Genomic DNA, 25,559 nt, shown 5'->3' on the forward strand with positions numbered 1-25,559 from the left:
CTAGTAGTAGGGAGCAGTAAGTTGAGCGCAGAGCAGCATGAGAGAATTAGGTGCCATGTATCTAGCAGCTCTTGTTCTGCTTCTCTTGTTGCCCCCCTCACTGCAGAAATCCCGGGATTTCTATACATTTAAGGTGGTAAATATCAGGGGCAAGCTGGTGTCGCTGGAGAAGTACCGTGGTTCGGTGAGTGTGGTTGGCATGTACCCCCATACTGATATCCCCCAATTAACTGCACCAGCTAACACTGACCAACTCATTCCTTGCCACCTGGGGCAGTTCTGCGTGGCACCGCCACGACTGTATAGCGCCCGGGGGGTAATAGATGCGGGAAGCTTGTATCGCGCCCTGCTAATTAAACACGGTATTTCTGAGGCTACGGCTCCGTGTCTCGGCACAGACTAACTGCATGGCTGCTTCTCTCAACTTTCCCTTAGGCCATTCTGTACACGCTTTAAACTGTTTCGGAGCGGCGCTGCGGACGTGGCAGTCTGAGAGGAGATGCTCCTGCCTGTACCACAGCTCCTACTTGTCTGCTCGCTGGGAAAGCTTTCAACTGTTTTATTAGTCGCCACATGTAGCTAATAAACAGTTTGCCATCGATACAAACAAATGAAATTTGGTACATTGGTCTCTTCACACACACACACACACACACACCGAAAACCTACAGACTTGCTCTTCATAAAACCCACCATAAAGCGCATGAATGTGCTAGGGTTACTTACATTGTGAATCTACTTGGGTAGGGAAGACTGATGTATCATTTCTGTAAAGAGCCGCTGGATATGTTGGAGTTATATAAAATGGAAATATCGCTGACAATGACTATCGTGCTACAGTGATAGATTAACCCATCTATTGTGCCTGTAGATGCCAACATTATTTCCAGGGGGAACATTTCTTTTTTTGCTGGAGTGTTCCAAGTAATTTCTGCTAAAGGCAGCCTAGTTTACAATGATGCTAAATGTATCATATAAAATCACATACAAGATCTTGCTAAAATTATTTTTTTTTCTTTTGTTTTGTTTGAAAAGTGTCTAAATGAGAATTAAAGGTAAAATCAATGGGAGGTGGCTAGTTGTTAGGCACCCCAAGCTATTCTAGTCTACTCTCTTTTTTTTAGGAATACTGTCATGGGAAAACCAAAATGCTTTTTTTCAAAATACATTAGTTAATAGAGCTTTTCATTTTCATTTTTTTCATTTTTTTAAATTTGAAATTTCACACAGGGCTAGCCATGATCTTCATTTCCTAGGGTGCTACAGCCATATGGCTTGTGCTCGAAAAAACTTCAGTCACACTTTACTGCTGAGCTGCAAGTTGGAGTGAAATCACCCCCCTTCCTTTCCCCCCAGCAGCCAATCAGCAGAACAATGGGAAGGTAGCAAGATAGCAGCTCCCGGACACCTGTATTGCTAAAAGCAACCCTCCAGTTACATGGGAGTAGAAAAAACAATAGTTTGATTGAAAGCAGTTCAAATGTGTAGCGCTGGCTCCTTCTGAATGCTCAGACTCAGTGAGATGGCTCAATATTACAACAACAAAAAATTGTTGGATCAAGAATAAAATTTTAAATGGTAGAGTGAATTATTTGCTATATAAACAGTGTAATTTAGAAATAAAAAGAACAACATAAAAATCATGACACAATCAGTGTCGGACTGGCCCACCAGGATACCAGGAAAACTCCCGGTGGGCCAGGGGTCAGTGGGCCCTCCTGCTCCTGACCATTTGGACTATTTCATGACCATTCCCTATTTCTGAATGGGAACAAAGAGGAGAAATAGATGGAAGAATAGATGCTAGCATGTAAATACAAGAGACTTGGAGAATTAAGCAGTTGAGTGAGGAAAAATAGTTTGGAGAGTGGGCCCATGGTCTAAGGTTTTCTGGTGGGCCCCTGAGGTCCCAGTACGACACTGGACACAATTCCTTTTAATAAGTTGACCCACCCGCTCCTAATCCACACCCGTACCCTCCTAGTCTGCAGTATTTATAGGACATTATCTTTGATGTCACTGGAGGGGTAGGGCAAGCAGGTACACTTCTATAAATATGTCAGTCGAGTTCAACCTTTTAGGTCTATATAAAACCTGCCCAACTGCTAGTTGATCTAGAGGAAGAAAAAAAATCCGTCATGGCTCCAAGATGGCAACTGGACCAGTCCCTGTACTGAGAGCTATTTTTTTTAGTAACCCTTACTTGCTAAAAAGCCATCCAACCTCTTCTTGAAGCTATCTTATGTATCTGCTAGTACAACTGATTCATGCAGGAGCCTGCTACCATGAGGCGAGTTGAGAAACAACCTCCACAACATCACAGCTCTCACTTATATATTCACTTATATATTTATATATGGTTATCATCAGTGGTGTAACTAGGGGACCACAGGACCTGCCCCACCCACAACTTTACCAGTCTTTCATCATAACTGAGACTTTACATACCCTTTACTGCTCTTTAATTCAATAATATCCCATTTGAGCACTGGAGAGCAAAACTGCATGGCATATTCTAGCTCAAAACGCTTTGTTTGCCCTTGCAGCTACTGACTGGCATTTACTGCTACAGCCAAGTTTATTATCTACAAGGGCTTCAAGTTCCTTCTCCATTGAGGATTTTCCTGGACACAGTCCAATGAACGGTATCTTGCATATTTTTACATCTCAGGTGCATGACCTTACATTTATTGACAGTGAATCTCATCTGCCACTTTGCCGCCCAGATTGCCAGTTTGTAATGATCCTGCAGCAAGGCTGTCACGTCCGAGATAGATTTCATTGGGCTGCATAGTTTTGTATTATCTGCAACACTGATACATTACTTACAATACCCTCCCCTAAATCATTAATGAACAAGTGAAATAAAAGTGGACCCAATACAGAGCCCTGGGGGACCCTACTAAGAACACAACTTTAAGAGAGAATAAACCATTGACAGTAACTCTCTGTACACAATCTTGTAGCCAGTTTCCTATTCATGTACAAACAATATTGCTAAGACCAACGGAGTTTAGAAAGCAGACATTTGTGGGGCATTGTATCAAACACTTTGGCACAATCTAAATGAGTTTTTTCTGGGATCTGTGTAGCATATTAGTTTCTAAGCCATCTTCCATTTAAGGAACAGTTACACCAAAAAATGAAAGAGAATAAAAGTAATTCATATATTATGTTCTATTGCCCTGAACTGGTAAAAATTGTGTGTTTGCTTCAAATCCTTACTATAGTTTATTTAATCAAAGCTGCTTTGTAGCCATGGGGGCTAAAACCTGCTTCAAAGCTAAAATTGTAAGCGTGAAACATGAGAGAGGGGGTGGCATTGGGGTTGCTGTGTCAGGTGGCAGCAGCCCCAGGATCACTTCTGGGGACAGAGGTAGATTTAAATGGACTGCTATGAGTGTTGTAACAGCAAAGTGTGGTGAGTGAGAAAAGCTTTTTCCTCCAGTGGTAGTGAATGCAAAAGGAGAGAGTACCAACACTGCCACCTGCTGGTCAGTTTCCAACTATGATCTAGTGGAAATACTTGCCATGAGGAAGAAAGAGGACTTATCTGATGTTCCTTTGTTTAGGAAAGACATCAGAAAAGTCTTTAGACTTTAGTCTAAGGTCAGATTTAATTTCCACAAATGCTTGAATGCTATTCGGAAAGATACTTTTCACCTATACATACTCCTTGCCAATTATGTTTACCACAAATGTGCACATTTAACCTAATCTGATGAAAATATGTACAGTTGCAAAGTACAGGAGGCAAGGGAGCTTTTGTAGGTTTCCAAGTTGTAGATATTCCATTTAACAGCAGCCAAGCCTCCACAGTTAAAGGGCACAGTTGTCAAAACATTGAATACCTGTACCAACAAAAATACTGTTTTTCTAGTTTGTTAAAAAAACAAAAAAAAAAACAGGAATTGGGTCCTATGCTTGAAATAATTTAACAAGTGTCCAGTTCTCTTCAACTGTTTCCATATAGTGGTCAGTTATTCACATGCAACATGATAAATGTGCACTTTCCATTTATTTTTTTTATTGAATGGTTGTGCAATCAGCAATTGGAGAAGTGGTGCAATCAGCAAGAAAGGTTTTATGCACAACTCAGCTCTGGAGGTGACCTGTATGGTCAAGATAAGAATTTTATACTTAACCGGGACCCAGAAGGGAGAGACTATAGTAGTGAAGAGAGTTTTAGATGCAGGTGAGATAATGTGGGCAGCAGCAGTAAAGATGGAATGCAGGGGTTATTGATGAGATTCTAGGACACCAACTAGTAATATGTTGCAGCAGCCTATCCTGTACAGTATAAGGGCCTGGCTTTATGTAGGGTTTGACACAGTTCTTCCTGTTCTTTTCTCTGTCATCATTCTCCTTGCCTTTGTGGCCTACCTTGGGTTTCTTTCAAATCATACTTTTCATGCTTACTACAATTATGCATCAACATCTTGATTGCCTTTATTTGTGTGCATATTATACCACAAAATCGTAGGTCTCTTGCTATTTTCTCTGTAGGCTTCCTTCCTTTGTTTATCAATTTAGTCCTACTACTTCCAATATGACCCCTATGCAGATAATACCCAGATTGATCACACCCCCCTTCATGTCAGGTCTACAATTTACATTAAGATGTCCAACAACTATACATATTTTCCAAACAAAGTTATTTTGACCCCTCTCCCAATGGTTATAATATTCCAGGGACTAAACCATCACACACTCATTCCTAGTCCTTACTATGGTTTACAATCATTTAGCTTTGCATAATACTTTTTTTGTCAGTGGCATGCCTATTTTTGTCATGGGGGTCAGCAGTATGGGTGAAAACATGGTAATTTGCTTGGTGTCTAATAAATTAGGAGCCCCTATATGTAACAAATGAAGACTCCCCTTTCTGGGACTCCCATTCATAAAAGCTCTCAGAAGGGACAGTTTCCATTAAAAAAAAAATCACGGGTTGTATGGTTGATGCTGAAAAATGCCAGTAGAAATATTCCAGTGTGCTATGATCCTAAATGTGGCATACACGGGCAGATTTCAGCTGCTGATTCAGGTCCTTCAGACCGATTTGGCAGCTTATCTGCCTGTGTATGGGCATCCCCGTTGGGCCTACCTGACCAATATCTGGCTTAAAATTGGCCAGATCTTGATGGGGCAGGTTTGATTTTTCATCGGAGACTGCATCGGCTCACTAATGTGGTCCTTGGCCCAACAGCATCTGTGCCCGCCATTGTAATTCGATTGTTTGGCGACCTCACCAAACAAGCGAATCTCTACTTGGTTGCTCTAACCAGAAGGTGCTCCCACTCTGCTGACTACAAAGCACACATAGCACATAGGCTCCATTTTTCAGCTTAAATCATTTAAAATCTCAAAACACTGTAATACAAAATACTAAGTGAAAAAAATCACTAACCCCAAATACAGGCCATACCACCAAGATGTGTCAGGTTGGGAAAAAAAAGGCTAAAAAGCAAAGCCCAATGCCATTTAATGTTGATAAGCTGCTTGGCAGTTAATGTAAACATTTTGTGCATACAGCTTTGTCATTTTAATGTGAAAGCTAATTCTTTTAAATATCCAGTCAAACTGCTTGCATTCTTATAAATGTTAACCAACTAACAGCTGCTAATGTACTTCCTCAGGTAACTCTGGTGGTTAATGTAGCAAGTGAGTGTGGATTTACAGATTCTCACTACAAAGCATTACAGCAGCTGCAGAGGGACCTGGGATCTTACCACTTCAATGTTTTGGCATTTCCATGCAACCAGTTTGGACAGCAAGAACCAAATAGTGACCGAGAAATTGAGAACTTTGTCAGAAAGAATTATAGTGCATCCTTTCCCATGTTCAGCAAAACTGCCGTCACTGGCACTGGTGCCAACAGTGCCTTCAAGTACCTAATAGGTAAGAATTTAGAATCCAAAGATGGATCACCCATTTAACTTAAAATAAAGATATTCTTGCTAAAGCAAATATATGCTCATAACAGACTGAATAAAAGCAGAAATTGTTTGTAAAACTACTGCACTGTGAGTTGCCTATAAAAGCCACTTCTGTTACTAAAGTTGTTTCCTTTTCTTATGTGTAGTAGTACTTTACCTGAGAATGCATTTTTGCAACAAGGTGAGCATAATATTCTTGTTTTGCTTACACGGATACTTACTTTTTTTTTATTTGCACTCATTATATGGATTCAAAAATAACATAAATATTTGGATGTAGTTGTTTTCTTTGTGCTGTTATAATTAATCCCAGACATTAGGGTGACTTACAGTTCATTATCTCTCTTTTTTAAAGAGGTAAAATCAAGGTTCTCATCTAAAATTATAACATGCATATATAGCTGTTCCAAGCAACAGCTACTTAATTTCTTAGACAAGGAGCTCATTTTGCTTTAATCAGTAAGGAAATGATTAGTTTTCTATAAGAGCTCCCTTTAAAGGGGTTGTTCACCTTTAATTCACTTTTCATATAATTGTGCTATTCTGGGAGAATTTGCAATTGGTCTTCATTTTATATTATTTGGGATTTTTTAATTATTTAGCTTCTTGATTAGCAGCTCTCCAGTTTGGATTTTCAGCAGCTATCTGGTTGCTAGGAATCAAATTATCCTAGCAACCAGGCAGTGAGTTAAATGAGAGACTGGAATATGAATAGGAAAGGGCCTGAACACAAAGGTAAGGAATAAGAAGTAACAATAACAATAAAAAGTAGCCTCACAGAGCAACTGTTTTGCTGCCAGGATCAGTGACCCCTCATTTGAAAGCTGGAAAAAGTTGGAAGAGGAAGGCAAATAATTTAAAAACTATAAAGTAGACCAATGGAAAAGTTGCTAAGAATTAGCATTCTATAACATCCTAATTTTGCATAATTAATACAATATTGTTGTCTAAAAAACAAAAACATATTTTCTTTTGTTTTTAAAGATTCAGTTGTTTTGGTGCTGTACGCATTTTAACTATTCTAATTACCATTTTATGTATTTACACAGAATCCTCTGGAAAAGAACCGGACTGGAATTTCTGGAAATACTTGGTTGGGCCGGATGGTAAAGTAATTGATGCTTGGGGTCCATCAGTCTCTGTAGCAGAGGTGAAGCCTCACATCACCAGCCTTGTGAGGAAAATAATTCTGAAAAGGAAAGAGGAACTTTGAGACCACTTCCTAGACAAGTGCCCAAAATCTTATGGATCATTCCTTTCATTTGTTTTCAAGATATCAGTATGAAAATGCATAGAACATTTGGATATTGAGAATAATAAGTGAGGTATTCCCGTGACTCTGCAGGTGTTTTATAGTACAGTTTCATATTACACATATTACAGTGAAATAACTTGTCATGTCTCAGGAAACCACTGTGTAAAGAAAAAAACAATGCATGACAAACACAAGCAAATATACCATAGTCTCTTTTTTTTAAAAAAAATGTTTTCTGGCAATTATTACTTAATTTACACTGTAATCGCCCAGCTGAAAAACACATTGTTCTCATTGCCAAGTCATTGTTTGTATGTTGTGTCATGAATGAAATTTTGAAATTCAAATTAAATATGGTCTGTTATTTGCCACAATTGCTATGGGATAAAATATAGTACTCAGTACAAAGAAATGATGAACTGAGGTGATTTAGATTAAGATGCATCTGTTCAAAACAGATGTCATGGTGCTTAGAATTTACAATTAGATGTTGTTTTACTTCGTTTTCTTTGTTTTTTATACATTTGATATACTCTCCTAAGGCCTCTACATAGTCCAGGTATTCTTGGAGGAATTTTCTCTTTGCTGTGAATTCAGGAAATTTTGTGCATGTAAAATTAATTATAGAAAGCGCAAATACCATATGTCTAAAATATAGAAACTCATGAAAAAAACATTAAACAAAAATTTCTACTCCACCTTATAGAGGACTATTCACTAAAATAACCCCGGCGTGTTGTTTTTAAGTGGTCATGCACATTCTACAGTTCTGTTAATCCAACTGAACAAATTCTTGGAATTAGTTATTTACTGAAACTAAAGGTGGCCATACAGGGAAAGATCCACTCGTTTTGCGAGGTTGCCAAGCGAGTGGATCTTCTACAAATATCCCCACCTATGGGTGGCCAATATCAAGCTTATTTGGTCGTTTTGCCCTGGGGCCAAACGATCGAATTAGAACAGCAGGTATAGGCACAGTCGGTTCTGGGACCGCATCTACGAGTCGATGCGCCGATCCGACGAAAAATGAAACCTGTCCGATCAAGATCTGGCCAATTTCAGGCCAGATGGCGGTCGGGCAGGCCCGTCGTTACTGCCCATGCACGGGCTGATAAGCCCATTTCCATAAAAATATACTTTTTAGTATTATGTGCTATTGGATAATTCTAAAAAGAAAATCTCCATTTCAAGTACTAAGGGCTGCCCCTTGTATCATACAATTAATGGTGCACACAAACAAACTAAGGCACACATATATGATAGGTCACATCAGACAATAAATGGGCAAAGTTCTGTCTTTTACTCCCACATTTCTTCCTGTTACAGTCAGAGCCGCATTATTTCCTGTTAGGGTGAAGAAAGATGGGGCGATTAGTCCCCTCGATTTTATTAAAAAACTAGTTGTGGCGACTAATTACCCAGTTACTACTTCTGTTCTCCAACATGAAAGTTGCTACGTGCATAGGTATCACTGCGGGTACAAGTCGTGGCTACTTTAGTGATGGCTATTAGTCGGCGGTGGTGTGCTTTGAAAGAGCACACAGACCATCACAAAATGGTGGCTCATGGGAAAATATGTAATGGCATAGAAAGACGGGCAATTAGTCACTGTGATTTCTAAAAAACTAGTCGCGGCAACTAATTACCCAGTCATAGTGACTAATCACTGCAACGCTTCCCTAGTTCTTAAACATGCAAGTCACTGTGAGCAAAGGTATCCATGCTGATACAAGTCGAGGTTACTCTAGTGGTGGCTTTAGTCACAGCGACTAGATTTTAAAAATCATGGCTACTAATCACCCTATCTGTCTTCGCTCTAAAAGAGCAATTTACTAATATACAAAAGGGTTGATTCACTAAAGTGCGATAAAACGAGCGCTATTTATAGCATGCGTTAAAAATTTTATTGTGTCTTATTTTTTGCGTCTTAGCGCACGATTCTCTAAACGGATATTTGCGTTAATTTAGATGCAATGCTGTTTGCGTTATTTAAGTCGCAAAGACTATTTTCATGCGGTATTTGACACAACGTGCGCTAATTAACGCAGCGCACTACTTGTCACTACTTGTTCGTAAAACGACTTTTTTTGAAAATGACCATTTCCCTGCAAACTGGAGGCTACATCACTCTAGGGCCAACACAGACTTGAATAAATCCCACTGCAAAGTCCATATTGTGTTTCCAAAAGCTCATGAACTGTACTTTTCTATAATTACCGCCTGGCCCAAGTAGATGTTAATTTTCGCATAGACTAATGCGATATTTATTGCATCTAAGTGTTTGTGATTCATGCGTTACTATTATTTCTGCGCGAGAATTAACGCAATGCAGTAAAATTAACGCATGCGGTTGCGCGCTATTTAACGCACGCGATATACGACTTAATGCATGCGATGATACTTTAGCGAATCGCGTGTTTTTTTCCTCGTCAATTTTAACGCAAAAAAACATGCAATAAGCATTATCGCACCTTAGTGAATCAACCCTAGTGTCTTTGGTAAGATTATTTAATAGGCCACTGATTTTTAATAGGCCATTTCATTTGATATAAACTATCTGTTGGTTGCGTATTTCATTCTGAATGTATAGTTCCTTCAAATATATTTGGTTAGTCATGCTCTAGAGGGTCAGTGAGCAACATTTAAATATTAAAAAAGTTGGGGAGCAACACCAGCATGAAAAAAGTTCCTGAGTGTGACCAAAAAAGGCTGTAATTGGTAGACTACAGGAGGCTCTGTTTGGTAGTCTTTATGCCTCCAAAACTTCTTCAAGAATGGAGACCTGCTTTGAGGCCACTGAGAGCAACATCAAAGGGGGTGGGAGCAAGCAACATGTTGCTCACAAGCCACTGTTTGGGGATCACTGCTCTAGATAAATTATTTTTACTCCTACAGAACCCCTGCTATTCTTCCTTTGTTATATCCCTACAGTACAGTATGCTTTTCTTTTTTGAAAACTGTTCTTCCTTTCTTCAAAACAAAGGCATTCACTCACTAGCCCAGCAAGAACCTGACTCAACTGACAGAGCACTAGGGCTGATGTGCTGATTTCCTTATACAGTTACCTCGTGCAATTCAAGTTTTAGCTCTCAGACCCAATCACCTTCCTTTCTGAAATTCTGCTGTCAGTTTTTATCTTTTTGCTTTTCCTCTGAAGCTATGTACAAGCCTAAATCCAAACTTGTGTGAGACACGCACCACAGAGTCTAATGGTGAGTCTGAGGGGAGAAGGCAGATTAGATAGCTGGAACCTGGAACCAAAGTAGGAGAGACTGGGATTAGGGTATAAACCGAGTTACATAGTCCTACACATGCATGCTTACTAACTACAGGTATGGGACCTGTTTTTCAGAATGCTTTGAGAGCTCGAGTTATCCATAATTTGGATCTCTATACCTTAAAAAAAAATTGAACATTAAATAAACCCAATAGTATTGTTTTGCCTCCTATAAAGATTAATTAAATCTTAGCTAGGATCAAGTACTATTTTTACAGAGATAAAAGTAATGATTTTAAAAAACGTAAATTATTTGATTAAAATGGAGTCTATTGGAGATGGCCTTCATGTAATTTGGAGCTTTCTGGATTAAGGGGCCCATTCAAGGAGAAGGAAAGGCTAAGTCACTTGGGGGTGCCAAAATGTTAGGTACCCTCAAGTGACTTTAATCGCTTACCTTTTACCCTGGGCTGGTGCTCCTGTTAGGAGAAAACCGCACCAGCCCGGGGTATCTGCAGTGAGTGTCTCCTCTTCCTGCTTCTTTCTTTGCACACTTGTGCATGCGCAGTAGAGTGAAAAGCCGAGCTTTAACAAAAAAGTCAGCTTTTTCACTCTACTGTGCATGTGCTGGCCCAGGGATTCTGAAGACAAGTAAAAAGGAAGAGGAAACGTTCGCTCACAGGTACCCCGAGCTGGTGCTGTTTTCTCCTAACAGGGGCACCAGCCCAAGGTAAAAAGGTAAGTGATTAAAGTCACTTGGAGGTGCCTAACATTTTGGCACCCCAAGTGACTTAGCCTTTCCTTTTCCTTTAAAGCAAACATTTTTGCTACTAAAAAGCACGATTGGAGTAACCACAATAATTTCTGATGTGTGAAAATTGCACAAAAATTATTTTCTTGGTTGTACTATATTGTATTATATTGTACTATATATTGTACTTGGTTGTATATTGTGGTTGCGATTCGAAAGTCACTAAATTTTCGTATCCGATCAATCGTAAAAGGCGCGAAAACCTTTCTGGCTTTGAAACAAAATGTATGATGTTGGAAGCCTTCCACAGGACTCATTGGCACTCTACAGACCCAACCTGGCGAAAAAATAGTCACTACCAAAAATATCATGAAATTTTAACGAAATTATCATGAATTTTACAAAATGTTCTACAAGTTAGAAAAAATACAAATTTTTCTTAATTGTGGTCAATCATGCTTTAATGAATGGCCCCCTAAGTGTTTCCTGATAACTAATCCAATACCTGTATAGCAAGTTATTTTCCTTCTATAGTATAACATTAATTTACACATCCACCAGCTCATTATCAAGCTTCCTTTTCCTCAAATAAAAATGAACCAAACTCAAGAGACCCAGGCATAACCTCCAAGTACTTTTGACTGGCCATTCCCCTTTTTAAGAGATTAACTAATGGGACATGATAAGGCTGGTTGTGGACAACATTGGGGCTAATTTCCCAACAGAGATGCTAGTGCAGATACCCACAGCAACCAAAGCTATCTTTTTTCTGATATTAATTTTTGTATTTGTAGTAGTCTGGTTAAAACTAAATTTTCTGTCTTTGGATAATTGGATTCCTCATAGCCTTTACATCCTTAATGGCAATTTGTTAAACCTTTATTAATATAAATTAATTGTAATTTCATCTTAGCTTTATTTGGCTACTGAATAACAGAACAAAATGTCATATCTTGTTTTAAAATGGCATTAATCAGGTGCCTGCAATGTGTAAAACATAAGTGCAAAAACACACTGACTTGTTGACATTTTATTTAACTAAGTATGTAAGAAATCAAAGTAACAGAAAATTGATTGCGGTAAATGGAAATGGGTACTCATGAAATCCACTTCTCTGAAAGCGCCTTATCTGTTTCATTCCATAGGCACTTGATCATAGCCTCACAACATGAAAGGCTTAAGGCTCTTTTGGGGATGTTTTTTTAATAAATATTTTTTCCTATTTCATTTGTTTGGTCTAAATTTCAATTTTATGAGTGCCCTGTTGATGAACAGATTTCCTGTTCCCTAGCTGAAGGTTTGGGGCTGGTGTGCCTTGACCACTTATTTTAAATGGTTGGCTATTGACCTGAAACATTCTAGTGCCTTTTTTGTGACGCAAATTTATGTCACAATAAGAGTAATTCATCATATTTTTGTAGTGCAAGCCTGCTGAACTCCTGGTCTCAGATAAGACTGATAACATTTCTGATTCAGTAATTACCTCACCTATGATAAAGTAAAGAATCAAAGGGGCAGATTAATCAAAATGTGAGTTTAGAGCCCACCACAGTAAAACTCACCCACTTTCTATTCATTCCTATGGAAATTTTTGGAACTGTTTTTTTCAAAGGTGAACATGGGTAATTTCTTCTGTGGTGAGTTCTGAACTCTTTTATACCACTTACACTTTTTAGGCATGCCCCCATTGCTGTACGCCCACTTAACAGCCTCACATTGTAATCCTAATATATTTTCCTATAAAAGCTCCAAAATAATTTTAGACATATTCCTTCCTTCAGCAACAGAAGAGCTGGTGGTTAAAGTTTCAAGGCCATGGGAGGAGGGAAAGGGGTCCGGTGACAGATAATCACTCCTTCCTGCTTCCTGTCCTGGAATAGCAATGATTGGCTGGGGGAGGCTCTGTTGCCAAAGGGATAGCTGGGGACAGCCTTCAGAAGTGGGGACGCTTGCTAGATAAATAATGGTAAGATAGTACATGTAAAATCAAAATCATTCTCTGTTACTGCTTTACAGTGAACATAACTAAACAGGGAAGAAAGTATTGCCGATATAAGTCCTATTTATTTTGCTCATGTTAAAAAAGATGCATACTTCCCCTTTAAATATATGCATTGCGCAGTTAATGTTTGCAAAGCAATAAACAGTCTAATGAACATTATCATATGGCAAAATGCAAATTTTTACTCTTAGGGGCCGATTTATGATTGCTTGATTTATAATTGCTTAAAAAGAGCCAAGTTGAATAAACAAATCCCCTTTCTTGGCTAACAGAATACTTTTTTAATAGCAGGCATTCAGAATGGTCCCTTCATAAGACATTTACATGTCCAAACCATATAAATGACTGAAAAGGAAATAATAGCCTTATTTAATCACTTAAAAATAAAACTATAGAAACCATCAGTTTTTACTTGCTGAGTTTTTATGCAAATGCTTGAATTCTTTTGCTTTGATGAATCGTGACTATTGGAAGTTGTGCAAATTATTCTTTCATATGTTCGTGGTTTGTCTCTGAGTTTTTTTTGTGAATTGAGAAAAAAACATAAACACGAATTTTAATAAACTGGCCCTATAGTGTTTGTCAGAAAAACAAAAATGTATAGTGTTCTTTGTAGACCTGTAGAAGTCAGGGTGTATTCATCCTTAATTTTAGGCTATCTATTGTGGCTTAAAGCTTAAGAGTCTTGAGAAAGAGCTAAAGCTTTATCATGTGTATGTCAGTTAGTTTATGCTAGCATTCTGGACAGCCACTGTACATGCAGAGCCAAGGGGAAGTGTTTCTGCCATGGTCGATAATCATTAGTTCTTCCTATACATCCCTGTCTTTTGTCCAGAAAGAGACAAATAGAAACCACAGGTACGGTCAGTACAGTGAGGAAACATATCAGCTCCCCTGCTGATAGAGAAGATTGTGCTATACTTCAAACATGTACACTCGAATCTAAGCCTTTTACAGGATTTAAAATGCATCACAGTTTTTAGTTCATTAACAGGATAGTGTAGGGCTCATATACCATAACGTGCTGATGTTGGGGCTTATATATTTTGGCCAAAGCATGGTACAATGTTTTTTTTCTGTAAGCAAATAATGACTGATCCACCATTTTCTTGTGAGTTTTTGTCTAAAGAAAGACTGATTGACCATTGCCACAGTCGAATTTACATCTCTGGGCAACTCTTTAATGCATGCCCATTTATTAACCTATGTATTTTTTTCACAATGTGTGTTTTTTTGTGCTAAAACTTAAAAAAATCACACATTTTTTACCATTTATTATGCATCAAATCCATGAAAAACACTAACACAAAACTACCACCTAAAAGCTGTCTAAGATCATGTAGAAGTCAATGGGAGCTGTCCTAGGAAAATAGTAAAAATCTTTTTTTTTTAAATTTTATTTGTGATTTTAAAGTTTTTTGTTTTTTTTTGTTTGAAAATCCATGAAGATTTGTAGAAAAATGTAAAAACCATGAAAAATGTGTGGTTTTCATGTTCTTCTCATTTTTGTTCCTTTTTGTTCTTTGCATTTTTTCTTTAATTTAATTTGTTTGTGCTTATTAAATTTTTATCTTTAAATACCTCCAAAACCAAAAAATGAAATTGTTGATAAATGGGCCTCCATGTGTCTACAATATCAATCCATCCTGGCAGGCAAGAGTTGTAACACATTTTTCTTTCTCTCAAAACAAAAATAAAATAACAAAGGATTCCTATAACAGGATATAGGAAAGTAACATTAGGCAGTAACGTCAAGTAGCTAAAAGCTTTCTCCTGAGATATGGTTTAATGGCAAGATAAAATCACGGAATAGCAGACTGCTATCTCATAGAACAGAATGTGTCAAAGCACAGCTAGACTGTTGCTGTAAGGCTAATAGATATCTGCTACTGCAGGCAATTAAACTCTCCTCATAGCAATTGCCAAAATGGCAAAAGGTGGTCATACATGTGTATGGGCACCTCCGATGGGCCTACCTGACTGATATCTGGCCTAAAATTGGCCAGATTTTAAATGGGAAGGTTTGTTTTCCCATAGGATGAGGAACAGTATTGGCTTGTTGATGTGGTACTTGCTCTGATGGCCCATATACCCGCCATTTTAATCAGATCACACAATCAATACGAATATCAATAGGTATTCTTTCTCTAACATGTTAATTCATATGACTGGATCAATCAGATTATTCAATCAGATCAGTTATTTTACACTTATGTGTTGCAAATATAATACATGTCAGTAGCAAGAAATCACTTTAGAATTGTCCCTCATTTTTCAAATTTATGAATTGTCAACCAAACCAAGGAAGTGAGCATTTCACTTGCAGAAATCTGGAATGACAAACTTTTTGTTAATTGACTGCATTTCAGTATCTTATTGCTGTATATTACACAAAAGCCAATTTAAGAGAAAATAATCCATCATTATTAATGAAACAATTGCTCTCTGCTACTGTTAAGGATAAAATGAAGCCTGAGGCAATGTGCACTTTGCCTCATGGATTGTGTCCTAAAGCACAGCTTCTGGAATCAAGTATCATATTGTAATGGCAGTGGAACACACACCTACTTATTCAAAGGTTTGAATCACCACTAAAACCTTAAGGTAAAGGCACCAATGGGTAAACAACTACACATGAAATTGCTAAAAGAGCCAAAAGACCCATATACATTACAAAGGCACTCTAATACATTACAAAGGACCTTTAATGATGATAAATCGTCCACCCAGCTCTTAAAGGCCATTGGTCATACAGTATGTGTGCTTTAATGCAAGGGCTTTTGAAGTCCGGTGGGGGTGATGTATCATGATGAAAGGTCTGAGTGTCTATATACTCATGGTCTTTTTAGTCTTTTTATAATACAGGACTGCCTATGTTTGTCAGTGCAACATTCAAAGAGGGCAACATGCAAATGTGCATGTCAACGTGTTCAGTAGCTGGATAAATAACAACAAGAGAGTTTAATACACATCTTTGCATTGAGAAATGTGTATTACATGCACCTATAAACACATCCCAGCAGAGTCCTTGTGCCTTCTTCCGCGTATTCATATTTTTGTACCATTATTTATAGATCATACTAATGATTTTTAATTGTAAGGTAAAATGCCCTTGTAATCTGTTGCCATTGCAATTGCCCTTTGATTAGGCTCTCATAGGGACAGATTTACTAAAACTAAAACAGATTTACTGAAACAAAAAACATTTTTCATTTTTTTTTTATTTTTTTAAACATTCGAATAAATGTCTGATTTTTACTAAAAAGTCTGAACTGAAAAAGTATGCGTGGGAAAAAGTTGCAGAAAAGTTGCAAAAATATAAAGCGTTAGTAAATGGTCCCCTTAGGCTTACGATTATGTTTTTTATGTTTTTTTTTTAACTCTCCATAAAATTCTGAAAAAGATTTTATTGTAAGTATAGCACACCTAAACATGGGCCAAACATATCTATTGCCATGTACACATATGATGTAAATAAAAGCTGTTTTAGGATCTTTTTTTAGTATGCTTTTCCACTTTATGATGTTACTAGCCCTTTAAGTAAAACAAGTCATCTTGACACTGAAAGAAAAAGATTATATCTTTTTCGCACAAATTAATGTAGTGCTTATTTCCATATAAATTGCATATTTAACAACTCTTAGTGGGGTTGAATTTCTTAAATGAAATGTGTCAGATTTAGTATGGTATAATATAAATGTGTTAATAGATGCATGGTTTGGAGGTAATAGAATAACCAGATGGCAGGTTACCAAATCTATAAAGAAAAAGAAACACCACTTAAAACCACTTAATCGAAAACAAGATTGAACAATTCTCTACGTAAACTGGACTTTGTAATTAGAATTGGCTTGCTTTTAATGTCTCAATACGGAGCTGACTCATTTCTCATTAGAGAAACAGCAATGTGGTTCTATGTGACTAACAAACAGATAACACACAAGGAGAAACAAGGAATACATTTGCACACTCTCTAGTTCATGGCCAGAATGGTTTTTTTCTGAACATTTTTCAAAATTCTTAAGATTATAGTATAGGGGTGCCCAGACTTTTCCCCCCAGCGATCTACTTTTGACCTCCCCGCGGACATACGCGACGCAGTGTACAAACGCATACCCAATAAACGTGCCGCGCTTAGACATGGTCCACCAGAAATCCACGGGGGATCGATTGGTGGACCGCGGTCAACGTTTTGGTCACCCCTGTAATAGTACATAAACAAAAAAACTTGGTGTGCTGCACTATTACTGGGCAAACAGGGTACAAACATGTATAACCCATCAATTCCGTTGTGACAACACTGGAGTGTCTGTCAAAGATACCAGATACAAAAATGATTTGTTATAAGTTGCTTCACCAATGATTTTACATCACATGAAATCAAATTCAAGGTTCAAAAGTAGGTGAGTGTGATATGCTGCAAAACACATTTTATATACAGCCCACTGATCTGGTTGCTGTGTATGGAGGTAAAAAGGGTGCCCAGCTAGTTAGCAGATCAGCATGGTTGGGATCTGCTGCCTCAAGCAGCACAATGGTCTGGGTTGCCATTGCTTATTCATAGACCCCTGTGAAAATGAAAGCCTGTACAATAAAAACAGACTAAACTTAACACTTATGAACTCCATAACCCATTTGTAGGTGTGGACAGTCCTCATACCCCTGTCAAGTTACAGAAAACAGCACTGTCAGGTCAAGGCAGTGTAATATATACCAGAGATCACCTCAGAAATGCCCACACCACACAAATAAACAGCACCATCAAGAGCAAGTAATTTATTCACCTGAAAACAGCCAAAGATAAAGAAATACAAAATGAACATTTTGCTTGTGATATTATATTTATTAATATGTATAATACAAACTATGTGCAGTGGGGCCCTGAGCTTACAAATGCATACAAATGTAAGAATATAGCTATAACTTATTATAATATTAAGCACCCACCAGGTTAATAAGATCCTAAAAACCTTACACAAAAATTACAGAGTTAAGGGCTGATAGTAAATACAAGTGCTGGATTTAATCTATAAGATTAGATTCAGTGCACTCTTTTCTGCAGGGCCTGTGGTATAAAACATAGTATTAATTTATTTATTTATTTGTTTAAAGATTTTATTTTGCATTTTTAATTTTAACAACATAAGGGACAAGAAAAATAAAAACTGCTTATTTAATTTGCCTGGTTGAATATTTTGCAAAATGCACTTTGTCTTACAAAATCCTCTAAGCATACAGTTTACCTGTTATTTTTATGGCTCACCCCATACTTGGTATAAAAGTAACAAATGCATCTACTTAGTTACTTGTAGCTTGGACAGTGCCACAATGGACAACTAATGAATTTCATTATTTGAGTGATAAGGATTCAGAAAAAGGAACCAACATAACTTCAGAACACTTGCTTTGAAATGATTGATTTTACTTCTAAGCATGCTGGGAGAAATCATTTTATGTGCTGGAAAAGCCATCTGTATTGGCTTCACTCCAGACAAGCCCTTGCTTCTGATGACAACCCAGGCAGGCTCAATTTGATAGATTCCATAAGAGCTTACTTGTCCAGCACTCAGCAGCCCCATCTCATATCTGGCTCTGCAGGCTGGGGACATAATAACTCTGCTGCAGCTGATAATAGGGAAAAGCTATTACAGCGAGCAGTATATGAAAACGGAGGATCTGTGCTGTATGTAAAATTAGGACTAGCTCAGCTTTAGCTATAAGAAACAGAAGAACAAACTATAAGATATATATACCTGTATATATACATGTACATATATGTACCTTTAAACTGGTTTAAAGTGTGGATACACAGCTTGACTGGAGGCAAAACAAGCCTATTGGGTTTATTCAATATTTAAACGATTTTTAGCAGATTTAAGTTATGGAGATGCAAATTACGGAAAGATCCCTTATCCGGAAAACCCCAGGTCCCTAACATTCTGGATACCAGGTCTCATACGTGTATTATAATCATGACCAGTAAACATGTTTTTCAATTGTCTTCATATTTTATTTACAGAAATAAAAGCATTGCTCAGAGAATAACAAGGTAGTCTGAGAAAACTACTCCCCAAGGAGACCATACAAGCATTCACAGTTGGGTAGTAAAACAATACCCAACCATAAACGTATGTATGTTTCCCTTGAACAATTACGCCATTGTAATGAGGGCACCTCCGAGTCTAGACAGAATATTACATTGTTCCACAAAGCATTTAGTGTAGGCTGGGCCCCTTAATTAATGGAATGGCCGGCAGAAGCTGAAGGGTGCCCAGGGGCCAAAGAAGCATGCTCCATCAGCAGACCTGCTGCATCCTTTAGCTTTAGTGAACTGATAAATGACTGTTAAACTTAAAAGCTTAATTATTATGGATATTGCAACAATCAAAAATTACCCTCTCTGCCTATTTAACATTTTTAATTTTACTATGTTTTTACATTTTAATGTAATTTTTATTCCTTGAAATGTGTGTTGTTTATGCTGGGCAAGTGTCTTGGTTTATTCAAGGAGTTTTATGTTTCCTTGATGTTCCTATCACATTTTGCTTAAAGACTTCTATAATCTTCAAAGTACCTAATGTATTGATCTGAAAAGCTGGAAGCTTTGGCCCATGTTCACTTTGAAGTCCTTCAGGAAAACTCAAACTTTTATACGAAGCATTCTGTTTTTCACTTAAAAACAACCATGAAACAATAAAAAATCTGACCAAAATTCACATCAGATACTACACCAAAGATACAGCGTGGCAGGTTTTTCACCCGCAGGAGAAAATGAAGGCAAATTATTACAAAAGGAAATATACAAATATATATGTAGGGGTGTATTTAACTGTATATAGACAGTACATGGGGAGCACTTATTAATATATTGTATTATACTATACTTAACCAACAGAAGCCCCTTCTGTTTGCTTAAGATTGCAACTGTCATTTTAGCTTGGTCTTCATAGCTTCCTGCTGTAAGTTCTAGCAGTTATAGCTTAGATCACACATTCCTAAGGAAGGGGGGATGGAGTTCTTAGCATTCTTGTGGAAGGGGGGAACAGAAGAGGGGTGAGAGGAGAGAACCACAGACTCTGGCCCTGGGAATGAAGGATATTTCTGAGATAGGAAGTCAGACACCAAAGACCATGATTACAAAAAAGGAGGCAAGAAATCCTGTGTTTCTTTTGATCGAGGACTCAGTGCAGCGTTTCTGTGAGAGCTTATGGCTGTTTTCACATAGACAGGAGTGCACTAAGGTCTTTGGGAACTTAGCAGGGCCTCATGGGTACAAACACGCTTTGGCATGCAAGGGTTAAAGGATATGGGTATATAGAGTGGGTGACCATTATACTGCCAATATAGCTGTGTTTCGATATAGCCCTCTTAATGAACAAGATATTCTGTGACATGTATGACATTTAAAAGTGTCAAGTGTTAAAGCTCAAGCTTCTAACTCTAAATTGTTATATATGCTAACTTTTAACCCTATTTCCTGTGTAACTGACCTGTAAGTTCTTTAAAATAAAAACTTAAAATGATAGATAATTTGGTGATAAGTGCTTGATAGATAATTTGGTGGCAAGAGTCCCATGCCATAATTTGTCACCAAGGCCATTGTTTGCCTAGACCACACAATAAACTGCTTATTGTCAACTATTTTAACCCAAGCCTTTCACGATTATTATAGGCCAAGGCTTTGCCTTTTTAATGGACCACTACTGAGTGTACAATTAGAATGACAGATTTCTGCAAACCTTATTAAACCTTACATAGCCTACAAAGATAATGTATATGTATTATATCTTTATTTTTAAAGCGCTACTTATGTACGCAGCGCTGTACAGTAGAATACTTTAATACAAACAGGGTGTTAATAAGATAATAATAGATAAATACAAAGTATAACAATAAATACAGATAAATACAGCTGCAATAAGTTAAGAGTCGAGGACACAAGAGGAAGGAGGTCCCTGCCCCGTAGAGCTTACAATCTATATGATTGATAATACAGTTAGAAAACAATTAGAATTAGAACTCAAATTAAAATACTTTTGCTTAGCTATTCTTGTATAATGATCTTGGGCCAGGAGCCATTTTTTGGGAGAAGAGTGCTACTGTACTTTGTATTTATTACCATACTTTGTATTTATCTATTATTGTAATGACCCCCTGTTTGTTGTATCAAATTATTGTTCTGCTGTACATACAGTGCTGTGTTCATAAGTAGCACTATATAAATAAAGATATACATACATACATGTACATATATACAAATAGATAAGCTTTATTAAAAAGCAGTATATTTCCCTATGTATGAGGAGCAAAAAGTGTGCTTTCAGCCCCAGAAATCTGCCAGCATGTTATGCTTTTTAAAAAACACTGCAATAAACTATACTGTTATTCTTTACTTAGTATTTAGATCAAAATAAACGGTAAAGAAATACTGATCACTAACAAGGTTCCATTCTAATTATAAATGAGAGAAAAGAAAAAATGGCATCAATGGTACATGCACCAAACTGCCAGAAATACAGACAATAGAGGTTTAGTTGCTTTATGCAAAGGTGGCAACACAACCAAGCCACAGTGCCACACTTACTACTGTCAGATTGTGTTTTGGCTCATATAGTGTCTAGAAATTTATGAAGCGAGGGACATGGTTTCTGTCATTTATATAATGTCATTTATATTACCACAAGAGGGAGCCAGATCTATATAAAGAGGAAGCACATGCAGTCAGGTTGTGGTGGTCCTGAGGAAAGCAGAGTGATGTGAGAGATGCCGCTGTGAGGGTCGCACACACTACACTTGGATCTCTGCCTATTAGCCTTTGTACATGGCATAAGGCTACTGGGAATTTTTTGTTTCTTTTCCCTCTCATTTGTATGTGCTTTGTCAGCCAAAAGAAACCAAGGAACCCAGGACTATGAGTGCAGAGTGTTCTAGTTATACTACAGCCGAGAAGGTGGTGGTAGGTGCTTTCAGCTGTCCCAAGGCAGACAGTGACATGGGTGCCATATACTGCTGTGGATTTAAGGACATAAAGTATTGCTGTGATGATCCTAATAGTTTTTTCCCGTACGAGCACAGCTACATGTGGTGGTTGAGGTAAGAATGCTAATACTAGCACTGTTCACACTGACTGCATGTTGAATGTACTTGTTTCAAAATCGACTGGTACTGACTGTTGATTGTTACTAGCATTAACCCCAGCATTCTCTGGGTGATACCGGATGGATAACTTATTTTTCAGGTATAAAGTTACTTTGGCAGATGTGCATTGTGAGTCAGTCCTATGCTATGTACAACTTTACTTTTAAGGAATTGGTTTCCTTTGGGGCTTTAGGTACAGGGCTCATTTATGACTGCAAGTGCTGCCTGCAAAGTGCACTTTGGACACAAATCACATTTTTTTACACACCACATTGCAGTGTTTCCCCCCCCCCCCCCCCCACAACTCCAGCATCATTGTGGGACAGCGCAGTCTTGGATTTATTGCAATTGCATCCGATATGTCAAAATGAACATAGTTTCATGAGCATTCTTTGAGCACCTATCAACACAGCCTGTTGTGGGAATCCTAGAACTACCGCTACATTCAGGGTGGCAGTAGCTCCAGAATTCCCTTGCTATAGGTAACAAATCTTTAATGTTTTCAGATTAAATCTGTCCCTTTGTGACACCTGATGGGATGCTCTATAGTTTATTAACATGTACTTTGTTCTTAATTCTAACGTGCAGTTCTGCTACAGTATATATCCAATACTTGCATTATTAAGCTGTGTTTTGAAAAGTACTATGTGCCCTAACTTGTCAAGCACTGTGTCCCTAAACAATAGCAACACTTTGCTTGGCACATGAGATTACAATGCTGTTTATGGAGTGCAGATGCTGTAAATAAACTTTTATGCAAGCAACAGGTTCCATACTTTATGTACTAAAGATATACAGCAGCAAAATGTATACACTGTAGCTTGTGTTATTATCTTGGTACTTTGCCCCTAAAACCATTAACTCTTGGACAGCATCAAGCATGTGCAGGCTTCTGGGGCTCTCTACTCACTCTGTTCATCAGCCCTAAGCAAGTGTCCAAATTAACTGTGAGACTATGGCACACATTAGGGGTCATTTATGTTTTCCTGTGGTGCAAGCACCTGTGTCTCAGGGAATGCTGTGCTCTGTTCCTCACATGGGGTTTAAACTTTGGTGCAAAGAGCAGAGAACAGATTTAGGAGGTGCAGCCAAGCCCTGTCCTTAGGGTCCTATTGAGGCCTGCGCCTCCTGTTACACCCTAACTTGCACATATGAATATGTGTAAATTAGGGGATAGGTAGAGGGCTTGCCTACATGCTTCCACCTGCCCCCTCTTTTGGAAAGAGCACTAACATAGGCAGAACTCTATTCAAGGGGCTACCCAAGTAGCTTTGCTCCAAAACAGAGTGCAGAGGCCTGTGGCAATTTGTAAATAGCATTATGTAGTGTGTAAAGTGCAAAAATGGTTGATTGCAGCATTTTTTTCCACTTTGCACACTGCATTACGCTGTGTAAATGAAGTTTAGCATTGCGTGAATTTTGTCATAGGTTTCTAGAAAAAAACAAACAATCATGTTACATTTGCTGTAAATAACTATTTATAAAGCTGCAGCATTAGTATTAGTAAATCCCAAGCTCTGGGCACTCTATTTATAAAGCTAATACTGGAATTTGTGCCAAAATTACGATTCCCAATTTCACAAAAGTTGACTGAAGTTAATGGCATTGATGCAAGTATAGTAAGTGCTTTAGAAACCAGTGCAGTTAGCATCATGCATAAGGACTTCTGTACCTTGTACACTTGCGGTTGTTTCTAGTTTATTACTTGTAGTTGCTTTAAAGCTTTAAAAATACACAGTTCTTTTTATTGCAATGAAATGTACAACGTGGTGTATTTTGGCACTGCTAGTTTTGTGTTACATTATATTTGTAAACATTTCCACATTCAAAACTTGTGGTTTAATTTTACAATACATTTGGTACAGATTATGGTATAAGCGGAAAATAGTTTAGACATTTCCATTGCAGCGAATAACATTTCAGTTAAATGACAGGTTAAATGTTTGATTAAATGGCATAATCATTCTGTTACATTTGATACACATTCAGTGTCACTGATGTGATCCATACACACCATAGGGTTGATTCACTAAAGGTTGCTAAGCGTTATCACATGCTTGTTTGCGTTAAAATCGATGCAAAAAAAACCCGCGCGATTCGCTAAAGTATTATCGCATGCATTAAGTCGCATATCGCGTGCGTTAAATAGGGCGCAACCGAATGCGTTAATTTTACTGCATTGCGTTAATTCTCACGCAGAAATAATAGTAACGCATGAATCACAAACACTTAGATGCAATAAATATCGCATTAGTCTATGCAAAAATTAAAACCTACTTGGGGCAGGCGGTAATTATAGAAAAGTACAGTTCATGAGCTTTTGGCAACACAATATGGACTTTGCAGTGGGATTTATTCAAGTATGTGTTGGCCCTAGAGTGATGTAGCCTCCAGTTTGCAGGGAAATGGTCATTTTCAAAACAGTAGTTTTCCGAAAGTAATGGCATGTATGGCTAATGTGGCGTGCGTTTTTTCGCACGCGGGGACAATTTGTGCGTGCTGCGTTAATTAGCACGCGTTGCGTCAAATACCGCATGAAAATAGTCTTCCCCTGGATGGGAATTTTGTGGTGAGGCCTAAAGTAGCCAATTCAGGGGAGACTGAAGTATAATTAAGGAGATTAGCGTTAGCATAGCCTCTCACCTCCCTCCAAAATTTCTTGATTTTTGCCCAGCTCCAGAGAGCATGAAACACGTCTGCTTCAGTTTGATTACATATTGGGCATCTGCTATGTTGCCATAGTTTCAATTCATGTAATTTCAAAGGGGAGTAATGTAAGAAGTAAGAGAGTTTTAAGAACATTTCCCTGTGGAAGGGAATGGGAAGTTCTTTTATACAGCAACGCAGTGCTCCCAGGATGTTGCCCATATTTAGGTATGGTAACCATTGTGACCATTTTCCCACTCCTTGTGTAATCATATAATTCAAACTTTTGTTAAAAATTTAAGGAAATTCCTTCCTTTTTAGACTTCCCAATTCCATGAGTCTAGCGGGTTATCCCAATCTCGATATTTTCTTAAGCTGCCCATACACGCACCAATATAATTGTGCGATTTTCAGACCGCGTGCTGTCGCCAAATTATTATAATTTTCCTACCATGGCGATCGGTCATTTAGACGAACGGATTGGTTAGAAAATGTTGGTTAGATAGTGATAAAATCACATGTATTGTGTATCTGACGATATCCTTGTGGGACCTGCAATGCATTGGTGTCTGCCAACTATTTCTAACTATCCTCCGATTTGTTATTTTTAGGAC

The 25,559-nt window shown here is 37.9% G+C and overlaps 2 protein-coding genes across 2 annotated transcripts in view; both read left to right on the forward strand.

The window, feature by feature from the left end:
* The first annotated feature begins 45 nt into the window (after positions 1-45).
* Positions 46-7,538, forward strand: gpx7 (glutathione peroxidase 7). Its single transcript, NM_001078936.1, is given in 3 exon segments — positions 46-184; positions 5,637-5,898; positions 6,986-7,538. Coding segments are annotated over 3 exon segments (555 nt in total). The 5' UTR covers positions 46-55; the 3' UTR covers positions 7,150-7,538.
* Positions 7,539-21,895: 14,357 nt separating this feature from the next.
* shisal2a (shisa like 2A) overlaps positions 21,896-25,559 on the forward strand; it is a 46,514-nt gene continuing 42,850 nt past the window's right edge. The window contains exon 1 of the mRNA XM_018093245.2: positions 21,896-22,254. Coding sequence (XP_017948734.1) covers positions 22,073-22,254 — 182 coding nt within the window. The 5' untranslated portion in view covers positions 21,896-22,072. The remainder of the gene's footprint in view (positions 22,255-25,559) is intronic.

The sequence above is a fragment of the Xenopus tropicalis genome, chromosome 4, assembly GCF_000004195.4.
Source record: "Xenopus tropicalis strain Nigerian chromosome 4, UCB_Xtro_10.0, whole genome shotgun sequence".
Lineage (NCBI taxonomy): Eukaryota > Metazoa > Chordata > Amphibia > Anura > Pipidae > Xenopus > Xenopus tropicalis.